We start from the raw sequence: 21,609 nt of genomic DNA, 5'->3' as shown, positions 1-21,609 counted from the left end.
TTTGCTGTTATAACAAGAATGAATGGGTATTGCTTTGGATACATCTGTTGGTTTACCTCCTTAAAATAATGCCTTAAGTGGAATTGCTTGCAAAAAGGTATTCATGATATTAAATATTTTAAATTTTATGAAAAGTACCCTCCTTATATATTACACCAACTTGTGAATTCAACATCAGCGTATACGACACAGTTTCCCATGTACTTATCATCACTCTATATATTATCATTCTTTTCAATCGACATCAGCCTAACAATCGGGGAAAATGATATTGTGTTTAACTTGTTTTATTATATCAATAGTAGGGTTCAAAAAACACTGTAGGCTTGTTGGCTACCGGCTTCACTTTTTGATGAGTGTCCTCTGCCCATTTTGCTATTGAGCATGGTTTATTTATTTATTTATTTTTTACTAATTTACAAGAGTTCTTTAAATATTAGGGATAATAATTATTGTTCACAGTGGTTAAGTGTTTCCCACTTTACTGCTTGCCTTAAAATTTTTTTTATTATCTATAGAGGTTCTTAATTTTATCTGCACTAAAAAAATTGAAAAGAACTCTCTTTTTATATAGGTCAAGGTGACTGAAATGCTCTTTCAATCTTTTCTTTTATGGCTCCTGCTTTTGCTGTCATGATTAGAAAGAACTTTGTCCACCTCAGAATTACACAAAGGGCACCTGGGTGGCTCAATCGGTTAAGCGTCAGACTCTTGGTTTTGGCTCAGGTCATGATCTCACAGTTCGTGAGTTCAAGCCCCTCATCGGGCTTCTCGGGACAGTGCAGAGCCTGCTTGGGTTTGGGTTTGCCTTTCTCTCTCTCTCTCTCTCTCTCTCTCTCTCTGGCCCTCCCCCACTTGCTCTCTGTCTATAAAAATAAATAAACTTAAAAAAATTTAGAATTACACAAACATTCACCTATATTCTCTTCCAATGTTTTATTTTTGTTTTTATTTTTATACTTGGGATTCATCTTGAAGTTATTTCTTTTCCCAATTCTATTTCTTTAAAATCCTGCTTTTTCTATACCAAATACATAACATATAAAATGTGTATAGATACAACATATCTATTACATGGAATTGAAGGGATTGACTGATTAACTGAATGAGTGGCCTCGGCTCATTTACGGATCTGCTATTTCATTCCACTGAGATGACTGTTTATATTTTAATAATTTTACATCTTTCAAAACATTTTAAGTTGGAAGGGCAAGTGCCTTTTCATTACTTTTTATTTTTAAATATTTTCTGGTGATTCTGGTACACTTTTTCTTAGAGATGAATATTAGAACGTTTTTGTTAAGAAGCTTTTGTTGAGCCTGGGTGGCTTAGTCGGTTAAATGTCCGACTTTGGCTCAGGTCGTGATCTCATGGCTCATGAGTTCGAGCCCCACGTCGGGCTCTGTGCCGACAGCTCAGAACCTGGAGCCTGCGTCCAATTCTGTGTCTGCCTCTCTCTCTGCCCCTCTCCTGCTCACACTCTGTCTCTCTCAAAAATAAACATTAAAAAATGTTTATTTATTTTATTTTATTTTTGAGAGACAGAGAGAGACAGCATGAGTGGGGGAGGGGCAGAGAGAGAGGGAGACACAGAATCCGAAGCAGGCTCCAGGCTCCGAGCTGTCGGTACAGAGCCTGACGCAGGGCTCGAACTCACAAGCTGTGAGATCATGACCTGAGCTGAAGTCGGACGCCTAACTGACTGAGCCACCCAGGCGCCCCCCCCCCCCCAAAATTTTTTTAAAAGAATGGTTTTGTGAAGTCCTACTGGGAATTGTGGTTGCTACTGTAGTCAACACATCCTTCAGTTTAATGGAGGGGGAGCTTTCTACAGTATCTTTCCAGTATTAAGTTTTCCCGTCCAGGAACAAGATATGTGCCTCCATTTATTCAAATCTTCTTCTCCATCCCTCAGCACAGTTGTGCATTTTCTTTCACATATCCTACTGTCGTGCTCTTTGGAGTTTTGCCTCCTTTGGTGCTGAACTCCGTGGCTCTTTTTTCCACCTTACGTTTTCGGCACTGACAGAGGAACACTGTTATACTTTTTTCACCCTGAACGTTGTAACTGGCCCCTTTGCTAATTGGTTCTGAAAATTTTTCAGTTCTTTGCTTTTCCATGAACAGGACTGTTATCGTCAAAATGATTATTTGTCTCCTCCTTTGCAGTATTTCCAGCATAGCATGTGCCTCTTCCTTGACTAATTGGCGATGGCCCACATTGTAAAAACAAAAGAAACCAACATCAGCAAGAGATTTCCTTGCCTCGGTTTAACCTTCATAGGAAGGATCTGGCCCTCTTCTGACATTTGCTAATTGCATATTTTCATGAACGTGTTTCATCTTCTGGGGCTATAACCATAGACAGATTTTTTGGATAAAATTTTACACAACCATATGCTTAACAACTAGACAAGACACAACAGTGACAAGCCTAAGGGTACTTTATGGTATCAGACGCTGGTCTATCGCCAGTCACAGAGGCAAGTGAGGGCTCTAGGGGAGACAACACTGAATTAGAAATAAGGAAACTTCTTGCTGTTTCTGATTTTCCTACAGATTTCACTTAAGTTTTTACCTTAATAAGAGCATAATTTCTATGTGTCAAACATGTAAATTTATAAAACTTAATGAAACAAAGTGTTAAAGCTACTAAATATCACAAAACAGGTATTTTTCAAAATGCCAATAAAAGAATATATGAAAACTTTTTGTCACGTGTGTTTCTGGAATTCAAACTTGTAACATTAGATCTTTAAGTACTTTCCAGTATGTATGAGACGATCCCCACACCTTTTTTTATGAAATACATACAAATTACAGCAAGAAAGCTATCAATATAACCCTGCCAATATTTATTTTTAAGTTTTTTTTTTTTAATTTTATTTATTTATTTTGAGAGAGAGAGAGACCGAGCGTGAGCATGCATGCATGGGGGATGGGCAGAGGGAGAGAGAATCCCAAGCAGGCTCCACATTGTCAGCACAGAGCCCAACGTGGAACTTGATCTCACGAACATTGAGAACACGACCTGAGCCGAAACCGAGAGTCCAACGCTTAACCGACTAAGCCACCGAGGCGTCCCGAAAGTTAGTTTTTGAGCAATTTTTCTCTCAGTTAAACTGGCCTGTTGTATACTCATTTACTGAGACTCGGGACTTTATCCTCTTAGCAATATTAGCAAAATAACTTAGATTTTCTTATGTAGGAAAATGCAACATTAGTGCTTTAAGTATATAGCTCTGTAATTATTTTTACTGACAGTTTTTATATAGAGATAACACAAGTTGCATGGCCTCCTAGTGTGATAAAGGAACATGTATTATGGTTTCTGAACGAAAATGTGAGAAGGAGCAAACCCGTTCTAGGGGCACGGGAACCCTGAGAACTGTCTCTGGGTCTTGGGACCAGAGACACAGAACCCAGGAGGCATTTCAGAAGCCACAGTCCTACTTCTCACTTTATAGGCAGGACACGGGGCACATTCCGAGGGGAATAGCCCACGTCCATACCTAGATCTGCGTTCTCCTAAACCCGTTATCTTTCATTCCACCTCCCTGCCTCCCCAGAAGTCTTTGAGGAACACGGAGTCCCCTCAATTTCTGTGCTGGGCACACGACGCTCATCCCCGCCCCCCCCCCACTGGCCTCTGAGAGTTGCTCACAGGGAACCTCAACCAGTAGGTACACGGTGCCGGTGGGGTCCCATGCATTGAGGACAGCTGGACTCAGCTAGCTCCCTGCTGATACCTGGCAAAGGGAGCATCACAGGAAATGGGCGATTCTAGTCGCTGCCAATTCCTGTGGTAGGACCTCAATGCTGGAATCTCCTGATCCTTGGGCTCAAGCTCTTCCTGGAACAAGTACACTTTTCTCCAGAAGGTCCCGGGGCAGCATTCAGTGCCTTTTGCCCTGGTGTGCATCACGGGATGAGGGCATCAAAGCTAAGTTCCAGCCCTCGGCCCATGACTAACTCACGCTGGGATGGTGATAAAAGTCAGCTCTCCTGTCCCGACATCCATATCCTCCTCTGAGGAGTGATCATGACCGCATGAACGATACCTAAGGGGCCAGTGCGGATGTTCTAGGCTTCTGTGATGGTAAACAAGGAACAGACAACTAAAGACACGTGGAGAAGGAAGACAGTGCCAGGTACAAAGGTGCACAAGGCATATGCCAAGGACTAACCAAAGGGAACCCGCACTTCCTGTACAAGTAACCACCCTCTAGCCAGTGAGCACATCCTTCCTCAACTGTAATAAAAACCCGAAAAACATGGCACATTTCTCATGCACTTCCAGAGCCACTGTTAGACCCAACGTAGCAGCAACTGCTTGAAACACCGCTCCTTGACCTCTGGCTGAATTAGCCTATCTGTTCAGTGAAGCCGTTTCGACAGGACCCATCCAGCCTCGTTTGCCTTTAATAACATACCTTCCTGGTGGCAAAGGAAGTCTCCTGCGTCAGCGCCAATGTTCGAGTCCCACCTTGGGGCTGCCAGTGCCCGAGATGCGCTGGCATTTTCTGTTTTCTAATCAAAGGGGCCAAGGGAAACAGGTGCTGGCAGATGACAGCTGAGGCTGTCTGTGCTGTGAACTCCCTGCCACACACAGTTTCTAATGAAGAGGGCTAGGAAAAAGATGGGCGCCTCAGATTTCTGTCACAGTGGCTGTGGTAGGAGATGCTGGGGTGGCTGCTTTCCTGTCACTCTTACATGTGGCAAGGGCGGGAGGTGGGGGTGGGGGGAGACTTCACTGGGGCTTTTGGCAAACCTGTAGTGAGGGTGTCTGTGTACACTCGTATGTCCATCTATGCACACACACACACACACACACACACACACAAACACACACACACACACACACACACATTCAAGAAAACAAGCGAGGATCCCTGCGTTAGTGCGGTCACATATTTTGGAGCCAACCCTAAAAACCCAGCGTGGGGAAGGAGAAACACCAGTATCTGCCAATACTTACCTTCCCCCATCCCCCCACCACCACCCCCAGCCCCATCTCCCCACCATACCACCGGGGCAGTTACGCACAGATGTGGAGGAGAGCAGGGCAACCCTCCCCTCTGCTCTTGGAGCCGCTGGTGGCCCTCTATTGCCACACACGGGGGGTAAGAGTGACGAGGCCCTGTACCTGCTCAGGCCGGGCAGGGTGTGCTTAACCAGAAGGCCCCCTGAGTGGCAGCAGGGAGATGCGACATGCAGTGGCCGCGTCATCCATGTTTCTGTCAGAGGAATCCATCCATCCTTACCGCAGACCCATATTAAAAAGCTCCATGAGAAAAAGATTAGAAAATGTTCCATTCTTCGCCCACAGGAAGCGCAATACACAGAAAGGGAAAAAGCACTCAAATTAGAGCAAACGTCATGGACACGGTCAAGAAATGCTGCCATGTGGAAGAGAACAGGAAGAGAGGGAGTTTTCCAGAACTTACTGGGGAAGTAACCCTCCTTAGCAATACTGCAACAGAGCGCTTTGCTTTGAGTCCACTTCGAATAGGTACATAAATAAACCACAGACTACGAGCCTTGACGTAACAAACCAAAATTGCAATGCCTTCGCTCTACTGGGAGTGGGTTCTCACCAGCTCCTTGGGGAGGAAGAGCTAGACATTTATATCAAAACCTTCTCCATCTCATCTAAATGTATTATGTGTATTTGGGGTAAAAAGAATACAAAGGGAACGCATCTAATACTATCTTGTGTGTTTAATTATTCTCAATGTATCTCTGTTGTCGTCACAAAGTTCTGAGTTGCTTGAAAAGCTTGTGTCTGAACTGAACCCCCCCGCAGCCCTCGCGCAGCAGAGAGATGCTGGGGTCAGCCAGCCACGTGTGGAAGCAGACTTACGGGAGGGTGGCTCACCTCTGATCTATGCCTCGGTGTGCTCCAAGTTCAAGAGAGCACATCATCCATAGACACCTGCACATTAAAACAGTAATGACTCCGTAGAAACTCCAGATCCGGTGGAGATCACATTCTGTTATGGCCCTACAACCACCGAGGAGAAAAAACACACACATCCCATTGTTCTACTTAACATGATGAGACTTTTTTTAGAATCTGTATATCCCTGGCTACCAGTTCAGGCCTCTTTACACCTCACTGCTTTGCTCATTACAGGGGACGAGAAAACCACAATGAACTACATTTGCCTATCCAGTTATGAAAGACAGATTAGATAAACAAGATGCAAAAGATACATTATCTTCAGCGTATACAAACAATCTTTCCAAGGCTTCCATCAGTTCTCCTTTTGTGAGTGTGATTTTTGACAAGACCAACTAAATTTAAAGGAAAACAAAGAACAATACTTAGTCTTGTGACTCTGGTGATTGGTTACCCTGAAGCGTGTGCCTGGTAGGCTCGCAGCCTGGTCAAAATCATCCTTACATAACACGGTCAGAAAAGAACTTTCAATGCCAATGTCAAATTCACAAGTGCATACACTGCACGATGATATTCAAACCCCAGCTAGTGAATCTATTTTACTGAAACCACCAAAGGAAGTAAAACTGTCTCCTATAAAACCTGCATACATTCAACTGTGTCAAGAACATTCAACAGAATATGTCAGGTTAGCACCCAAAAGTTCTCACACGCACCAGATAGAAATTTTGATGTCTGCTGGCTGAATAGACACATAATAACAGCGGTAATAGCATTAATGGGATCTAGACATTCTTAATAATGTCTACAATATTCCATTTCAGCTCGTGACTTGCTAGCAGATAAAAATCTATATTTCAATTCATTTATACTGTATGTTTCTCTCACATTTTGTCTTTTTCTTTTTTTTTTTTTCAATTCAGGCTGCTGTTGTCCAAGAATGTACAACGTAAGGTACCTAACGTGATTTAACAGTCCTATCATCTGCACAGAAAATTCCACAGGGTGAGATCTGCGTTTCACAAAAATGAAGTTTTCTTTTTATCTAATAAGCACCCACTTAAGAATGTCTTCTGACCATCTGAACAGTATTTCACTAGTCCAGCATCTCCCCGGCTTGAAAATACACATTTCTGCATCTCGAGACCTCCAAAACACTGTCTGGACCTTGGCCTTTTGGGTTAGCTCTCTCTGGGTCTCCACCTCACGGGGAGGCAGGACAGGAGAGCGGTGGAACAGGAAGCCTTCGAGGAAACCAGAAAGAGGCTGATGGAGTACTGATAGCTCTGGAACCCGATAACCAAGGTTATTTCCCACCACAGATATATTACCATCCGTACTCCGCTCCCCTCACCTTCCTTCCTTACCCTCCCCCTCCAGCTTTCCTTTGACTTAATATATTTCTCTCCCATTTTTTTCCCTTTTAGTTTGGATACCATCCAACCCTGTCTGCATATAGTGGGATTAAGTTAATATGTCTACATTCTGAGAAAGTATCTTAAGCAAAATGTTAAATTATGCGTACTCTTATATTTGTACATTAATATAATGACTCTGATCCCCATCACTATGGGCAATTTATTCCACTTTCTATGACCTAGTCTTATGGTCAGTTGTACGAACTTATGAAACAACTAGTCAGAGGTAGAGGCAGCATCTATGGTTTGAGGAAAGTCTCCTCAGCCCTAATTTCTTTTTAGCTTCTTATAACTTCTATACAAGACGAAAGGGATCAAGTAGGAGATCTTCATTAGTTATTATGAATCTGAAGGATGCTATGATCAGAAATATTATTATATTGGGGCACTGGGGTAGCTCAGTCGGTTAAGCATCTGACTCTTGATTTTAGCTTAGGTCGTGATCTCATAGTTCGTGAGTTCGAGTCTCACATGGGGATCCCTGCTGACAGTGCGAAGCCTGCTTGAGAGTCTTTCTCTCTCTCTCTCTCTCTCAAAATAAATAAATAAACTTAAAAAATAATTGTATATCTTTAAGAAAATCCAAACTGATAATGTAATCTAGAATTTCACTAACAGGAGAGCCACTAGCTACAAGTGGTTATTTAAAGTCATTAAAATTAAATACAATTTAGAAGTCAGCTCCTCAGTTACACTAGCCATATTACAACGGTTCAGGAGCACAGACATTGAACATTCCATCATCACAGAAAGTTCTACTGGACGGCCATGTTCTAGGGACACATGAGGATCCTATTACAAACCTACAAATAAGAAAATGCTTTTCTTGCCAACAATAATTAGGATTTTTAATTTTAGAAAAAAAGATGTTCCCCTTTTTCATCACAGTAGTGAATTTTGTCTCCAGTTCCTGAGCCAACTGGACACCTACGCCATAAAACGAGTGATTTCCAATTGTCATCCGTGGAATCTCTTAGGGTTGGTACAGCAAGACTGGACAGGGAAGGGGAAAGGCACAGATGGTTTGAGGCTCCCTGCAACCCTTTTCAACCAGCACCTCTGTTTCCAGGGAGTTGTATTTGTTTGTTTGTTTTTAAATATTTATTTATTTTCAGAGAGTGAGGACACCCGCGTGCACACGCGCACGAGCGGGAGAGGTGCAGGGAGGGAGAGAGAGAATCCCAAACAGGCCCCGCACCCAGCACGGAGCCCAGTGCAGGGCTTGATCCCACAACCATCAGCACACGACCTGAGCTGAAACCGAGAGGTGGACGTTCAACCGACTGAGCCACCCAGGTGCCCTCAAGGAATTGTATTTAAATATTAGTTTACGACTCAAAGAAAGCTCCCGAGAAACAGTATATGCTCACTCTGGAATTTGAGCTGCTCTAACTCACAGTATAACACGGACGAGGTGCTGGAGAGAAGCGTGATCCACCATATCACTGGAGATAGGCCTAACATCTGGTGGATCGTTTCCAGTATAAAGTCATGTTTTCATGGTGTTAGTGTCCTGATGGAAGGTCACCCCTGACCTGTCATTTCTGCTACAGCTGAAAGCAATAAAAGGTATGAAAACACCCTCCCCCACACTTCCCATCTCTCATAGCCCAATAATCTGAGATGTGTGGCATCAGGCAGAGTACAGGGGTGCGAGCGGGACTTCCAAGAACCTCACAGCCCTACATTTTACAGACAAAAAGCGGGGCAGCAAAACCTCCGAGCTGCTGTTTGTTAGTGTTCTGAAATTTCGATCTCCCATGGCAGGGTAAAAATAACAGAAGTGAGGTCTGGCCAGAAGGAAAGCAACTCTAAGCTCATCCCCGGTCTCCCCTGTCCAGATGACTTGGCTCACAATTATCATAGTGATGGTTCTCAAATACACTTTTTTTTTTTTTAACGTTTATTTATTTTCTTGAGACAGAGAGAAACAGAGCATGAACGGGGGGAGGGTCAGAGAGACAGGGAGACACGGAATCTGAAACAGGCTCCAGGCTCGGAGCTGTCAGCACGGAGCCTGACGCGGGGCTCAAACTCATGGACCGTGAGATCATGACCTGAGCCAAAGTCGGACGCTTAACCGACTGAGCCACCCAGGCGCCCCCCCAATACACTTCTGATTATTCACCACTTCAGAATCATAAATGGCTGCATAATTTTAACAGAAGAAAGCCACAGGATCCTAGCTCCTGAGAGCCAAAAGTGGGCAATTTATTTAATTCGATCTCTTCCAAGTTTATAACAAAAACTGAAGTCCAGTGAAGTTAACCGACCTTCCTCAGAATTGTCCTATTACCGTAAATGCTGATTTTGATGCATATCTTGCACACAAGCATGGCGTATTTCTTATCTTGACCCCTTCCCACAGTCCAAGGATCCTTTCTTCATTAAATATCTTGAATAAGCTAGAACACGCTTAGACTATGGCACTTAGAAACCTCTTGAGGGACAAGATGATTTCCAACAGTTCTGTCCACACAGCTGAGTCTAGGTGGATAAATTAGATGTTACTTAAGCAATAAAGAAAATGTTTTCACTTGCAGGCAATGCTGCATAGTATTCAGAAGAACCATGTTCTCCTTTGTAAATGAGCGTGAAGGAAGCAAAGAAAGAAGAAAAAAGAACTGAGTGGGAAGAATCTGGAAAATTAACAGCAAGAGTCAGTGAAAACGATTCTATTTTTTCCTTATAAAGAACACTTTAAATTACATAATTACAGATTCCAGGGAAATAGGTATTTAAATCCATCAGTGACATGTGTTTGACTTCCTCATTTCCAGAGAAAATGAGAAGCTTATTTTGGTTTTTGTTCTCACTCTTCTCTTTTCCCCGCCCACCTAAATCGGATTGAGATATTTGACAAAGTAAGACCCTAGTACAATGGAAATTAGACTCTAGCGAAACGAGAGGCTGCGTGAAGCTCTTTATACACTACAAAATCGAATGTTCCCACTTTTTCCTACAGACATTAGAAAGGCACAGAAATAAAATCAGATCCAACTCCCAGTTTCTATTTTGAGCAGAGGTTTTAAATGCCATCGGCTTAGATTAATGTGCGATGAATTAGTCACCTTGCATAAATATGTTTCATTTAAAGGAAACCCAAATGAATGTGTTTCCTTAAAATGATAACATGCTAAGGGCATGGCAGAACCCTTTTAGATAAAGAAAACAAAACAAGACTTTCCTTGCCTGTATTTTATGAATTTCCAAACAGCGTGAAGCTTAAAGCCCAAAAGAGATACCCATGAAAAGCTACCGATCGACTTCTAGAACCGCCACCTTTAATGTTGCATAAATGATAAATGTTTCATCTTAATGTTCAGAGAGGTATTCACCGTACATGACAGAGGGGATTATAAAAATTTAGAAATGAAATAGACATCATCTCCCTGACTTATATGTTATCATTACCACTTTCCCATGCCAGACACAGTTAATCCATCAGGGCCATTTTTCCAAATGAGCTTTTAAATCCTTCTCAACATAGAACTTTATGTACACGGCCAATGAATGGAAATGGTCATTGAGCCATTATCATTATTAATATTCAAGGCCCTTTTCTGAGCACTTTGCCTTTCATCCATTCCATTTAATATTCCCAATCCTCTGGTGGTTTTTTACACTTATTTCTATTTATTCTTATTTTACAATGGGAAAACAGAGGCCCTGGGAGATAAAGTAACTTGCCCCAAGTCACGGAGCTAGTGAATGGTGGAGACGGGACACAAACCCAAGCAGCCTACTTCCTTCACCACTATGCTATCTGGTGTCTTCAGAAATGAAAGCCAATGCGGGGGGGAGATGAGATTTTAACCTTCTTTTATGGAAAAAAAGTAAACAGTGCAAAAAAGTAAAGTAAATAGTGCAATAAGTCTTCATAGTTCCATCATCCAGCTTCAAGGAATATGAACAATTTACCTATCTTTTTTAATCTTTTTTCGGAGGGTTTTTTTTTTTTTGCCAGATTATTTCATAGCAAAGCCAGAACACTGTCATAACCTAAAATGTGGAATAATGAGATCTGAAGATACAATGCAGTGGTGCTGAGACAGGCGGGGGGGGGGGGGCAGGGGAGGGGATAAAGGGCGTGAGGGCTTTCCTTACCCTTACCCCCAACTCAGGAGGGTTAGGTGTTCCCCCTTTTATATGCCTCCACCCCACCCACCACCCACCCACCAAACGCTATGCAGTCTTCAGCCATGGCCACACTCTCAGTTCCCTACGTGGATTTATTTTCACACTCCTGTCTCTCTGCTGGATTCTAACTTTGCTAGAATAAGATCATGGTGTCTCAGTCACAAGAGCTGCAGTGCTGAGCTCTGGGCTTATCCCACACAGACGCTGAAAGAGGGCTGGTTTGGGGAAGGGAAAGTGGACAATCTGACAGTCACAAAACCAGACAGCCAAGAAAAATGGGGCAGCTCAACTAGACATGATAAAAATATTATCCCCGGAATTTCAGTTTACGTTTCTTACAACGAAAAATGGTCAACTTTTTAAAAAACAAAATGGGATACATTCACGCTCTAATCCCATCTCCAGGTGGACCTGATAATTATTTGAGTGTTTTGAAAAGGAAGTACAAAGATGTCAATAAGGCTTAATCTCAAATAGGCAAGAGCTTCTCTGAAATCTGACCTCACAGGTCCCTTTCAGCTCCTTTCTCCATGAATAAAAAATGACTCCCTCCTTGCCAATGGAACATGAAATAGATTAATGACTGTTTTAGTAGGAGTTATTAATAATACTTCTTGGCAACTCTGAACTTATTTTGAATTCATGTCAGATACAGAAAATCAAAAGTGTTATTTATGTAAATGTATTTTATGGTATTCATGAGCATAAATGCTGAAGTTAACATTACAAAAAGCTTTCCTATTAACCCTTAGTTTCATTGATTAATCTTCCAAAAAGGCTAGTGATTTTCCAGTTTAGAATATTATCTCCAGAACCCAAATCCTATTTGATAATTAAAAAAACATCTACTAAGTACTTAAATAAAAAATAAACTCTAAAACGTAATGAAAATATCTAACCTCTCCAATTAAGATATTTAATTTTGAAGACTCTTAAATTCTCCCATGAAAAGCCTCAATGGTAGGGTTTTATGCCAATTCTTTTAAAGTGGCTAATTATAGGCAAGGAGATATATAGGTTATTAGAGATCTATGAAACTATTAAGTCAGTCTACATGATGATTTATCTCTGAATATAATTATACTTTAAATGACCTATTATCTTTTCTACTCTTTGAGTTGTACAGATTATCCATAAGTACACCATAGTCCATAGAAGTAACATTTTAGAGATTCCAGAAAACTATGAAACCCACACTGATGAAGAACTTCGCCAACTATGAAAACCCATGAAAGTCTTAATAAAGTGAAAATAAGTTCCCAGGACAAGATACTTCTGAAAGCTGCTCAGGTTCCTCCAAGGGATCTCTCTTGCTCCATACTCTTACATAAGAGAAAATGATAGAGAATTTCCACTGGGAAAGAATTTCTCTTGACACTGTACTATTGTCAAGGCCGTGTTAGGTATAACATGAAGGATACTAAAATTATCAAAAGACCTAGCTGCTATCCTCAGGGAGCTGACAATGCGTAGGGGAGACAGGGCATAGAAACAAGTAAGTACCACGAGCCGGTGTGTGATAATCCACAGAAGTGATCCAAGCAAGGGGCCATAGGAGTTCTCAGGAGAAAAGATGGTTTCTGGTTCACAGATGAAGGAAGATTTTTGAGAGGAAGTGGTATTTGAATTACGCCTGCAAAACTTACAGAGAAATTTGGTTGGGAGTAGGGGGAGAGCATTACGCGGATGAATGGTTTACACCAACACCACAAAGGAAAGCACGAAGCCCTCAGAGAAAAAAGTGAACGGTTCTGGTTGGCCAGCTGAGGGTGCACACGAGGCGATGGTGTGTGGGATCTGCCAGAGCAGATCACGGGGGTTCTAGAACGTCCAGCAAGGACCTGTAGCAAGCGCAGGGGCACCGTGGAGCAATCATAACGGGGGGGAAGGGAAAATGATCTAGGACCACATGCGCTAAGGATTACAGAGTGACGACGCAGTGGGAATGGCTTAGGTGAGAGGTGCTACAGATTTAAAGTAAGGTGAGCAGACGAAAGAGGATGGAGTACATGAGAGAGTGAGAATGGACCAGATGTGATCACTGAATAGAAAGGACGACAAAAAGAAGGTGAGAGGAAATGCTGATCCCGAAATTTCCAGCCTCAGTAGCCAGATCACGGATATCATTAACAGAGTGACCGTGAGAGAAGGTACCGGTCTGGAAACGATAATAAAAGATTCACTTGGGGGAAATGTTCAGTTTGAGGCAATTTGGGTCGGCCTGTTGGAGGTGTTCGGCGTCGTGTGAAATGTGGGTCAGTGGTTCCAGAGAGAGGTTGAGGCGGCAGATCGGAGTCGGCAGAGTGTTCAAAGGGCTAAGAGCTGGTAGTATGGACAAGATGAACACGGGGAAGCCTAAAGAATTGGAAGAGGGGTGCCTGGGTGGCTCGGTCAGTCAAGTGTCCAACTCTTGATTCCAGCTCAGGTCATGGTCTCACAGTTTGTGAGTCTGAGCCCTGCATCGGGCTCTGCGCTGACGGTGCGAAGCCTGCTTGGGGTTTTCTCTCTCCTTCCCTCTCTCTCTGCCCCTCCCCTGCTCTCTCTTGCTCTCTCAAAAATAAATAAACTTAAAAAAAAAAAAAGAATTGGAAGAGATGCGTCGCGAGAACAACTTAGGGGAGCTCAAGCACATAAGGCCTCGGGGTACGGAACACAGATGACTCTACGAGGAACTGGCAGGCACATGAGGGGATGTGCCGTATAGCAACCCCTCAAATTCAGGGGGTTTTCTGGATGCACCAATAGCTCTCCTACAAAAGATCTCCCAGAGCCCGTCTCCGCCTCCCAAAATACAACCCCTCTGAGAAACTCCCCGATCACCCCAATCAGAAATTAACCCTCCACCCCAAGCCAGGAACAATTACCCAACTTTGTATCATTTTCAAGGCTGGAGGCACATATACGCTTGTGTCGTGATGATTTATACAATGTCAGCCTCTCCGTCCACCTCGCCAGCTGTATTCCTACTTCCCCGAACGCTACTACCTCTCTGCACCAGGGAAAGAAACAAGAAGAGAGCCTTCATTTTTCTTTTTTTACTTTTTTAAGTTCTTTGTCTCGTGAGTTCTGGTCTTCGCTCACCCCATGGAGAACACATGGCAGATTCGAATGGAGAAGAAGTGGGAGGGAAACCATAAGGGACCACTGCAAATACCACCGTCTACATCATATTCTTTTTAGATAGAGATTTTCTTATTTCTCGAGCACTCAACACGTTAGGTGCTACTCAGAATACACAATGAGATAAGATCCTCTTATAGAAATTATTCTATCTTTTGGTGATATGAACTATTTTCATTAATGATTAACTCATGAAATCCTCAAGTTTCCCTACTCCCCTCCATACCCTCCAAAAGTTTAACTTTAAATTGTACCTATCCACTGGGAAAATCAAGTCTACAGCTAGCTGCTGATAAATCTGACAATCTAGATATAGTTTAGGCTCTAATACATTACCAGCACTAAATTCCACAGTAATTTTTCTTCTCTAAGTTGGAGTTGTTGTTTTTTTTTTTTTTTTTTTTTTTGGTTTGGTCTCTGAAAACTATTAAAAAAAATTATGAGCTACACACTGGGTCAGACCTGCTCAAATATATGATTTAAAGTTTAAGCTTAAGTTAGGGAATTACTTTGTCTCTCTTCAGTTTAAATCTTTAAAAAAGCCGTGAGTTGCTAACTAGGATAATTTGGTATTTTATTTGAGGTTCCAAAGGTAGCAGCCTCACAATCTTCACGTGATGAACCTATAAAGGAGTGAAGGGCGCTGGGAGGGCTGTCACCTGCAATACAATGAATGTCAAGGTTCTGTACCAGTCCACAGGAACTGAGTGACTAGTTGGCAATTACAGGGAGGCAGCCTGAACCCACACAGAGCACTGCCTCGTGACGAGAGCTATCCTGTCTCAAAGGCAGCTTCTTCACAAGATGGAATGTTCTCTATCATTCCGTGTTTACACAGGGGCTGGCTGACAACCCAGGAATTGGGGAAAGGTGAGTTCAGTCTACAGGGTCCCTCCAGGCCACTCTGACTCTAACTTGCTTCACGAACAGGAAGAAAAGACTTTAAATCATGGGTGGTTCTTCACCTTATGTGGCAACTTTAAGGACTACACAGAAGAAGAACACTGGCCCAGGAGCCAGAATGAGTCACTTTGATCTCAGTTTGCCAGCTTTAAAATGAGGGGGCGGACTGGGTCCCAAGATACCCTGATTTTAGGGTCTCTTCAAAGGGCTTCATAATAGAAGTAATATGATCTAAGTACATACAGGCATAATTCATTTCTCTGTGTCTGCTCCATTTGTCAAAACTTTGTGGAAAAGGTAAAAAGACACAGAAGGGCCCTTGACTTAGTGCCCAGTGGGCCTGAAGATACGGTAGAGAACCAGAGTCCAGGGTGGAGAGTAGATTCCACACCCAACAGCCGAGACCCAGGTCCAGGGGAGCCCAGGGGTCTCTCCTCTCCACTCTCATTGTCACCTGCCCCTCAGGACCCTTTAGAAAAGCCGCAGGGAGAGCGAGCTGTAGCGAAGCCAAAGTCATCCAGGAAACACTAAGTTCATAATGAATCACTGAAAAGTGTCCTAAATATAGCATGCTTCGGTCATCGTGGACACTGTTCGGACTGTTTATAGGCACATGAGTATCTAAAAATATGAGCTGCGCACTTTCAAACAGTTCCTTATTAGAGTCATGTTTCAGATTTTGAGACATCTACTGTGCCATAATATAATTCCTAATTACTGTGGTATTCCTAAACGCAATTCTACGTGAATGTACTGTTTGAAGAAAGACCAATGTTCCAAGAAGGAAAAAGGAACCAGCTCTGATATGCTAGCTGTTTCCATGAGCTGAACCAACAAAGCTTTGCTCCTGTGGTTTGATCTAAGGACTTTTGGCTCTTTTGAGTGCCTCATATTTTACTTAATCCTTGTCATCACAGCATCATCCCTCCACTAAAGAACAGACACAAAATTTTTGACATTACATCTAATAACAAGTATTAGCAGGTGGTTAATGGCACTCAGATATCAACTCAAATAAATGAGAGATTTTTCTGTGGGTTATTGGTGAAGTATAAATTTTACACACGGTTAGGTGGCAAATCAATTCTAATGCTGCTTTTTTAAAAACTGGAAAAGAATTCTAAATGCATATTTATTATGTATTAATAACTAATGCATTACATATTAATAATTATGTATTAATAATTAATTTATTATTTTACTATGAAGTCTTTAAAGTAGGAGTTATTTTCCTTGGCACGTAATGGCTCTTGCCTCCCCGGGTGCTCAGGGTGTCCCTCTCTAGCATCCTTTCAAGCAGATGTGAGAAGAAATGCCATAAGCACACCTGGAATTATTCTGTCCACACCTATCAGCTCTCCTTTAGCAAAAACTGCTACCATGGGAACGAAGCTCAATCATCCCGAGATGATTCTTATTTTTTAAAGAAACCAAGGCCTTAACTACTTCCTCGGAAAGATATATACCAAAAAGTACTTTTTTTTTTCTTCTATTAATCACTCATGCTGCTTCCTCTAAAAAGAGAAACATGCCACCAGGGATTTTACTACTAAAAAAGATGACAAATAGTTGCTCCTATACTTAAAAATCTTCAGATTGTCAATACGCACACACATGGAAAAATATGAGTTACACACTTGCAAAGAGCTCTTTCAGATTTTGAGAATCTGATGAAATCCCTAATGACAAGTGTATTCCTGTGTGAAAGCAGTTCTCAGATGCAGCACCTTTAGGAAACCAAGTGAGCAAAAAACCTCTCAGAAACTGCTTACAAACACATCAAGATAAAGGAAAAGGTAATGCATTATTTTTAGGAATAACTAGGTAGACCAAAATTTAGGACTTTGCAGGTATGAATGTGCCATGCGTCATCTCTGTGAACCCAAGAAAGGATAGAGAAAGAGCAAGCTCGGAGAAAAGAAATTTAGAAAATAATATAAATCAATCTTGTTCTCCACCTCTCCCCTCCCACATACCACGTCTTGCCCTCTGTTTCTTTCTCTTACTACTTACTTCAGCATGATTCAACTACTGTAATCCCTCCCGAACAGCACTCCACATGAAAACCTCTAAGACTTCCCTGGTCCTCTGGCCAGTTCTTGCTAACCAACGTCCGAAATGTCATGGTTCCCGATCCAATAACAATGACTTTGAAGTTGACAGGCTGAGATGGGGGCTTTGGTCATCAAAGGCTCAGGTCAGTGGGGCGGCCTCCAGATCTCCTTTAGAACGGTGGCTGTTTGTGACTTGCTCTGAGACTCTTAATTCATACTTTAAAACACAGCTTCCAACATCAGTCTCGGGAGCCAGGCCTAGAGTAGCCTCACTCCGCCAATGGGGACTTTTCTGGGCAGAGTTGAAGAAGCTCAGCTCTACTTTTCTATTTTTAACACTGTTTAGTTAACTTTGAGAAATCCAGCCAAGTGCTCCACCAAAATGAAGCCATGACAGGTAATCCCAGGTGACTAAAAGGATTCTCACCACTAATACCTAATACATAATATGCTTCATGATAGCACAACATGGGAACACCTGTGTTGGATCTTTCTTTGACTTCTTACATAGAATCCATGAGCAAAGGGCTCCTGGAATCAGTACCTGGTTAAGTCATTTTCTAGATTTAATTCTTTTTCTGGCACTCTAATTCCTCATAATTGAAAAAAATGATAGTGCCAAACAGTCCTTTTTTCCTTCAGTAGATCATTTTCTAAAGTCCTAACAATGGTAGATTAAGGAAGTAAATAAAATATAATAATAATATAATATAATATAATATAATATAATATAATAGGAAGTCAAATCAACTCTTTCAAACACAAAGAAATGAAGCCGTTATACCCATATGCCCATTCACCTGCCCAGGTGTGGTCCTAGGGGCGTGTCCCACAGGGAACAACGCAGCCGGCCCCACCCACCCGCCCCGCCCACTTACGGTTGGCCAGTCTGCTCTGCTCCGGCTGCGCGCTGTCCGCGGACTGGGTGCTGGAGACCGAGGACACGCTGGAGCTCCGCACGAAGCCAAACGCCGCCAGCTTGGCTGCTGGGAGACGTGAGTATCCAGGAGGACGAAGTCCAGATTTTGGTAGATTGGATTTTGCAGCATTTGAACCGGAGGCTTTCTTTAAATCTGCTATAACGAACCCAAACCAAACAAACAAACGAAAAAAATCAGTTGACAACGAGACAGAGGAATACAGACTATGAATAGTAATCTAACTCTATCATAAACTGAACACAATTGACGTTGTACGGTGCGGTTCAGCATAGTCACAAATACATCTTTATGAGAAAAGCTCCTCGCTGTGGGCTGGGAGCTTCAGAGAACTTACACAGGAGGAGAGGCAGCAGGCAGATGAGAAAAGAATACACAACTAGCCCTATTGTATGGCCATAAATAAAGGTAGACAGTGTTTAGGATGCTGAATGGAATGAACTTGTACTGTTGCAAGCTACCCTAGAACTGTGAAAGTGACATACACCTCAAAGTCTGACATGCAATGGGTACAGAGCCCTTGTGGTAAATATTCATCAGCAATTATAAACACTTGGTGAGAAATCATAGAAGCATGCACAAAAGAGTTGTTTGCTAGCATTCCGTTCATTGTAGGAATGAGGTGAGCATAAACTGGGGAACTGGCCAGATTGAAATCCAGTCTGTATGATTTACTGGCTGTGTAACCTTGGGCACTTGACCCAACACTTCAGAACCAATGGAAGGACTGGTGATGATAAAACTGGCCTCAAAGATATATTACAAATATTACTGCTTGTAACAGAACTTGATAGATGCTCTAGTTAAAACTACTAGGCTTTTTAAATTCTTTTTCCACGATGGGTTTTTATGTTAAACTAAAAGTCAAAAATTAAACTAAGCTTAAAATTAGTTCCCAAATATGTGCAAAGCCGGCTAATTTCGAAATCATAAAACATCATGTTATAAATCTACTATCTCAGCATGATGATGTCTGAATCAGGCTCCGTTCATAGCCGCTGCAATGATCATCTCCACACCAAAAGAGCCTTTCAATACCAGATAGAACCAGAATGTTATCACACACAAATGCCCTTTAATAGTCCTTAAAAGGAAAAGGGGGCGGGGCGCCTGGGTGGCTCAGTCGGTTGAGCATCCAACTTCAGTTCAGGTCATGATCTCGCGGTCCATGAGTTCGAGCCCCGCGTTGGGCCCTGTGCTGACAGCTCGGAGCCTGGAGCCTGTTTCAGATTCTATATCTCCCTCTCTCTCTCTGACCCTCCCCTGTTCATGCTCTGTCTCTCTCTGTCTCAAAAATAAACGTTCAAAGAAAAAAAAATTAAAAATAAATAAATAAATAAATAAATAAATAAATAAATAATAATAATAAAAAGGAAAAAGGGGCAAGTGTCCTAATATTCTATATAAATTTCTAGTCAAGCCATTTAGGAACTTTCAGCTGCAGCCGTATTTACTGTGAGTGCTTATATGCAGACCGTTCAGCAGCGTTCCTCACTCTTTATTATCTACTAAAAGATTAACCAGGTTGCAAACTAATAATAAAAGAAGCCATTTATTTTTTTTTTAACGACATCTGAAAATCAATGAAGAGTCTACATTAGAAACAGATCTATGTGTGGAAATCTTTAGAGAACCAACAGATGCCTCGGTGGACCACTGGTGCCTCTTCCTCTACCGGGAGCTCTCCCTAAGAGGGAGTCTGTAGCCAGTTGCACATCCACGTGAAAACAGAATACGCACAACTCTGGTTTCTTGATTTCTGGGTCAGGAGGAGGAGGAGGAGGAAAAATTGGGTGAGTGCAGAGAGCTGGGGCTGCAGTATTCCCAATTCAGTTCTGTCCTAATGCTTGGGGGAAAAACGTTCAAATATGATGAGAAATAATCACTGCTTAATAAGTAATAATGGCCCTTCTGCATCAGCAATTAAATGCCATGTCAACGCCTCCAACTGTTCTCCTATCCTTTTGCGTACTTTTAGGTGATATCCCCAGAACAATGAAAGTATCCCCATATATCAGATACCACCTTCACAGTAAGTTTGCACCAACTCAATTTTGAACAGTGCCTGTAAAACAGTAAAAGAGTTGCTAAAAAATCAGATGCAATTTCAACAGTAAGTATACACTAAACCCACCACATTTGGATACTAGTTTTGGTTATATATAACCTCTTTCCCAGCCCAGTTAATCAATAACTGACCTAAGGTTACATCAAGTCACATGAGAAGAACGTGGACTAATTTTTTTCCCAAGAAAACAAACCCATATTTGGGAATGAAGGAAAGTTCAAAATTTCTAACAGAGAACCTTGGCACGTAGTAAACATTCATTTAATATTTAAGAATGAAAACTTAGTTTATTAAATCATTATGTAAGGCAATAAGGGCATGGAAAATGCTCAAGGAGGAATTTATCCTACCCTACCCTTACCCATATTCAATGATTGTTCGTGCCATCGGAAGAAAGGTAGCGGCAGAACATGTAGAGAGAGGACTCAACAACGCAGGGACCCAAGTACACGCGAAGTAAGGCTCTAAGTGACTTCCAGGCTTTCACTTTCCCTTAGTCCAGCTCTCCCTTCCAATAAAGGCACATGGTGTGTGTGTGTGTGTGTGTGCGCGCGCGCACGCGCGTGTGTAGGCTACTTGAGGGAGTATGTCTTGCCCCAACTCTCAGTATACATAATTTTTCTAAATTTTATATAATCTATACATCAAGCTACTATCCAACGGTCTCTCTTTCTACCAGATAAATCTCACAAATAGTTTACATACCTCTGGGGTTTGGAAGAGCAGGTCTTACTGTTCTTGAGAAACCACCCATGTCTAGCACGGTGGTTTTGACGTTATTATTCTATCAAGTTTAGCTGAAGTTTGCAGTAGTCAAGCTTGCACACATTAATGCAGCCTGTGTGTGAGCTGAATACCTGCGCTGGTCTCTCTGCATGAGAATTAGGCTGGGCTGGGGCTCAAAACTCAGTCTTCTAAACAAGTACCTCAGCGATCCTCATTCAGTAGTGCCTGGACCACACTTTGAAAAGGTCAACAGAAGATGACATGCCCACTTGCCCTGTGAAAGGTGCTCTTGTGCATTACATTCAGCTGCTCTGAGTGAATGTGCCTTAGGTTAATCTTA

At 42.2% G+C, this 21,609-nt stretch overlaps 1 protein-coding gene across 3 annotated transcripts in view; it reads right to left on the bottom strand.

The window, feature by feature from the left end:
• The window catches only part of MTUS2 (microtubule associated scaffold protein 2), a 374,790-nt gene that overhangs the window by 300,626 nt on the left and 52,555 nt on the right, over positions 1–21,609 (bottom strand). Inside the window, exon 3 of one of the 3 annotated variants that reach the window (XM_047078256.1) lies at positions 18,416–18,613. The exons of 1 other annotated variant lie outside the window; for it this stretch is intronic. In XM_047078256.1, coding sequence (XP_046934212.1) covers positions 18,416–18,613 — 198 coding nt within the window. The remainder of the gene's footprint in view (positions 1–18,415; positions 18,614–21,609) is intronic. One more of the 3 variants, XM_047078267.1, reaches the window with a different exon arrangement.

This window comes from Lynx rufus, unplaced genomic scaffold, assembly GCF_022079265.1.
Source record: "Lynx rufus isolate CCGP_SWC_20201006 ecotype Redwood Valley unplaced genomic scaffold, mLynRuf1.p SCAF_1, whole genome shotgun sequence".
Classification (NCBI taxonomy): domain Eukaryota; kingdom Metazoa; phylum Chordata; class Mammalia; order Carnivora; family Felidae; genus Lynx; species Lynx rufus.
Note: the sequence above shows the minus strand (reverse complement) of the source record. Positions and strands in the feature narration are given on the sequence as shown.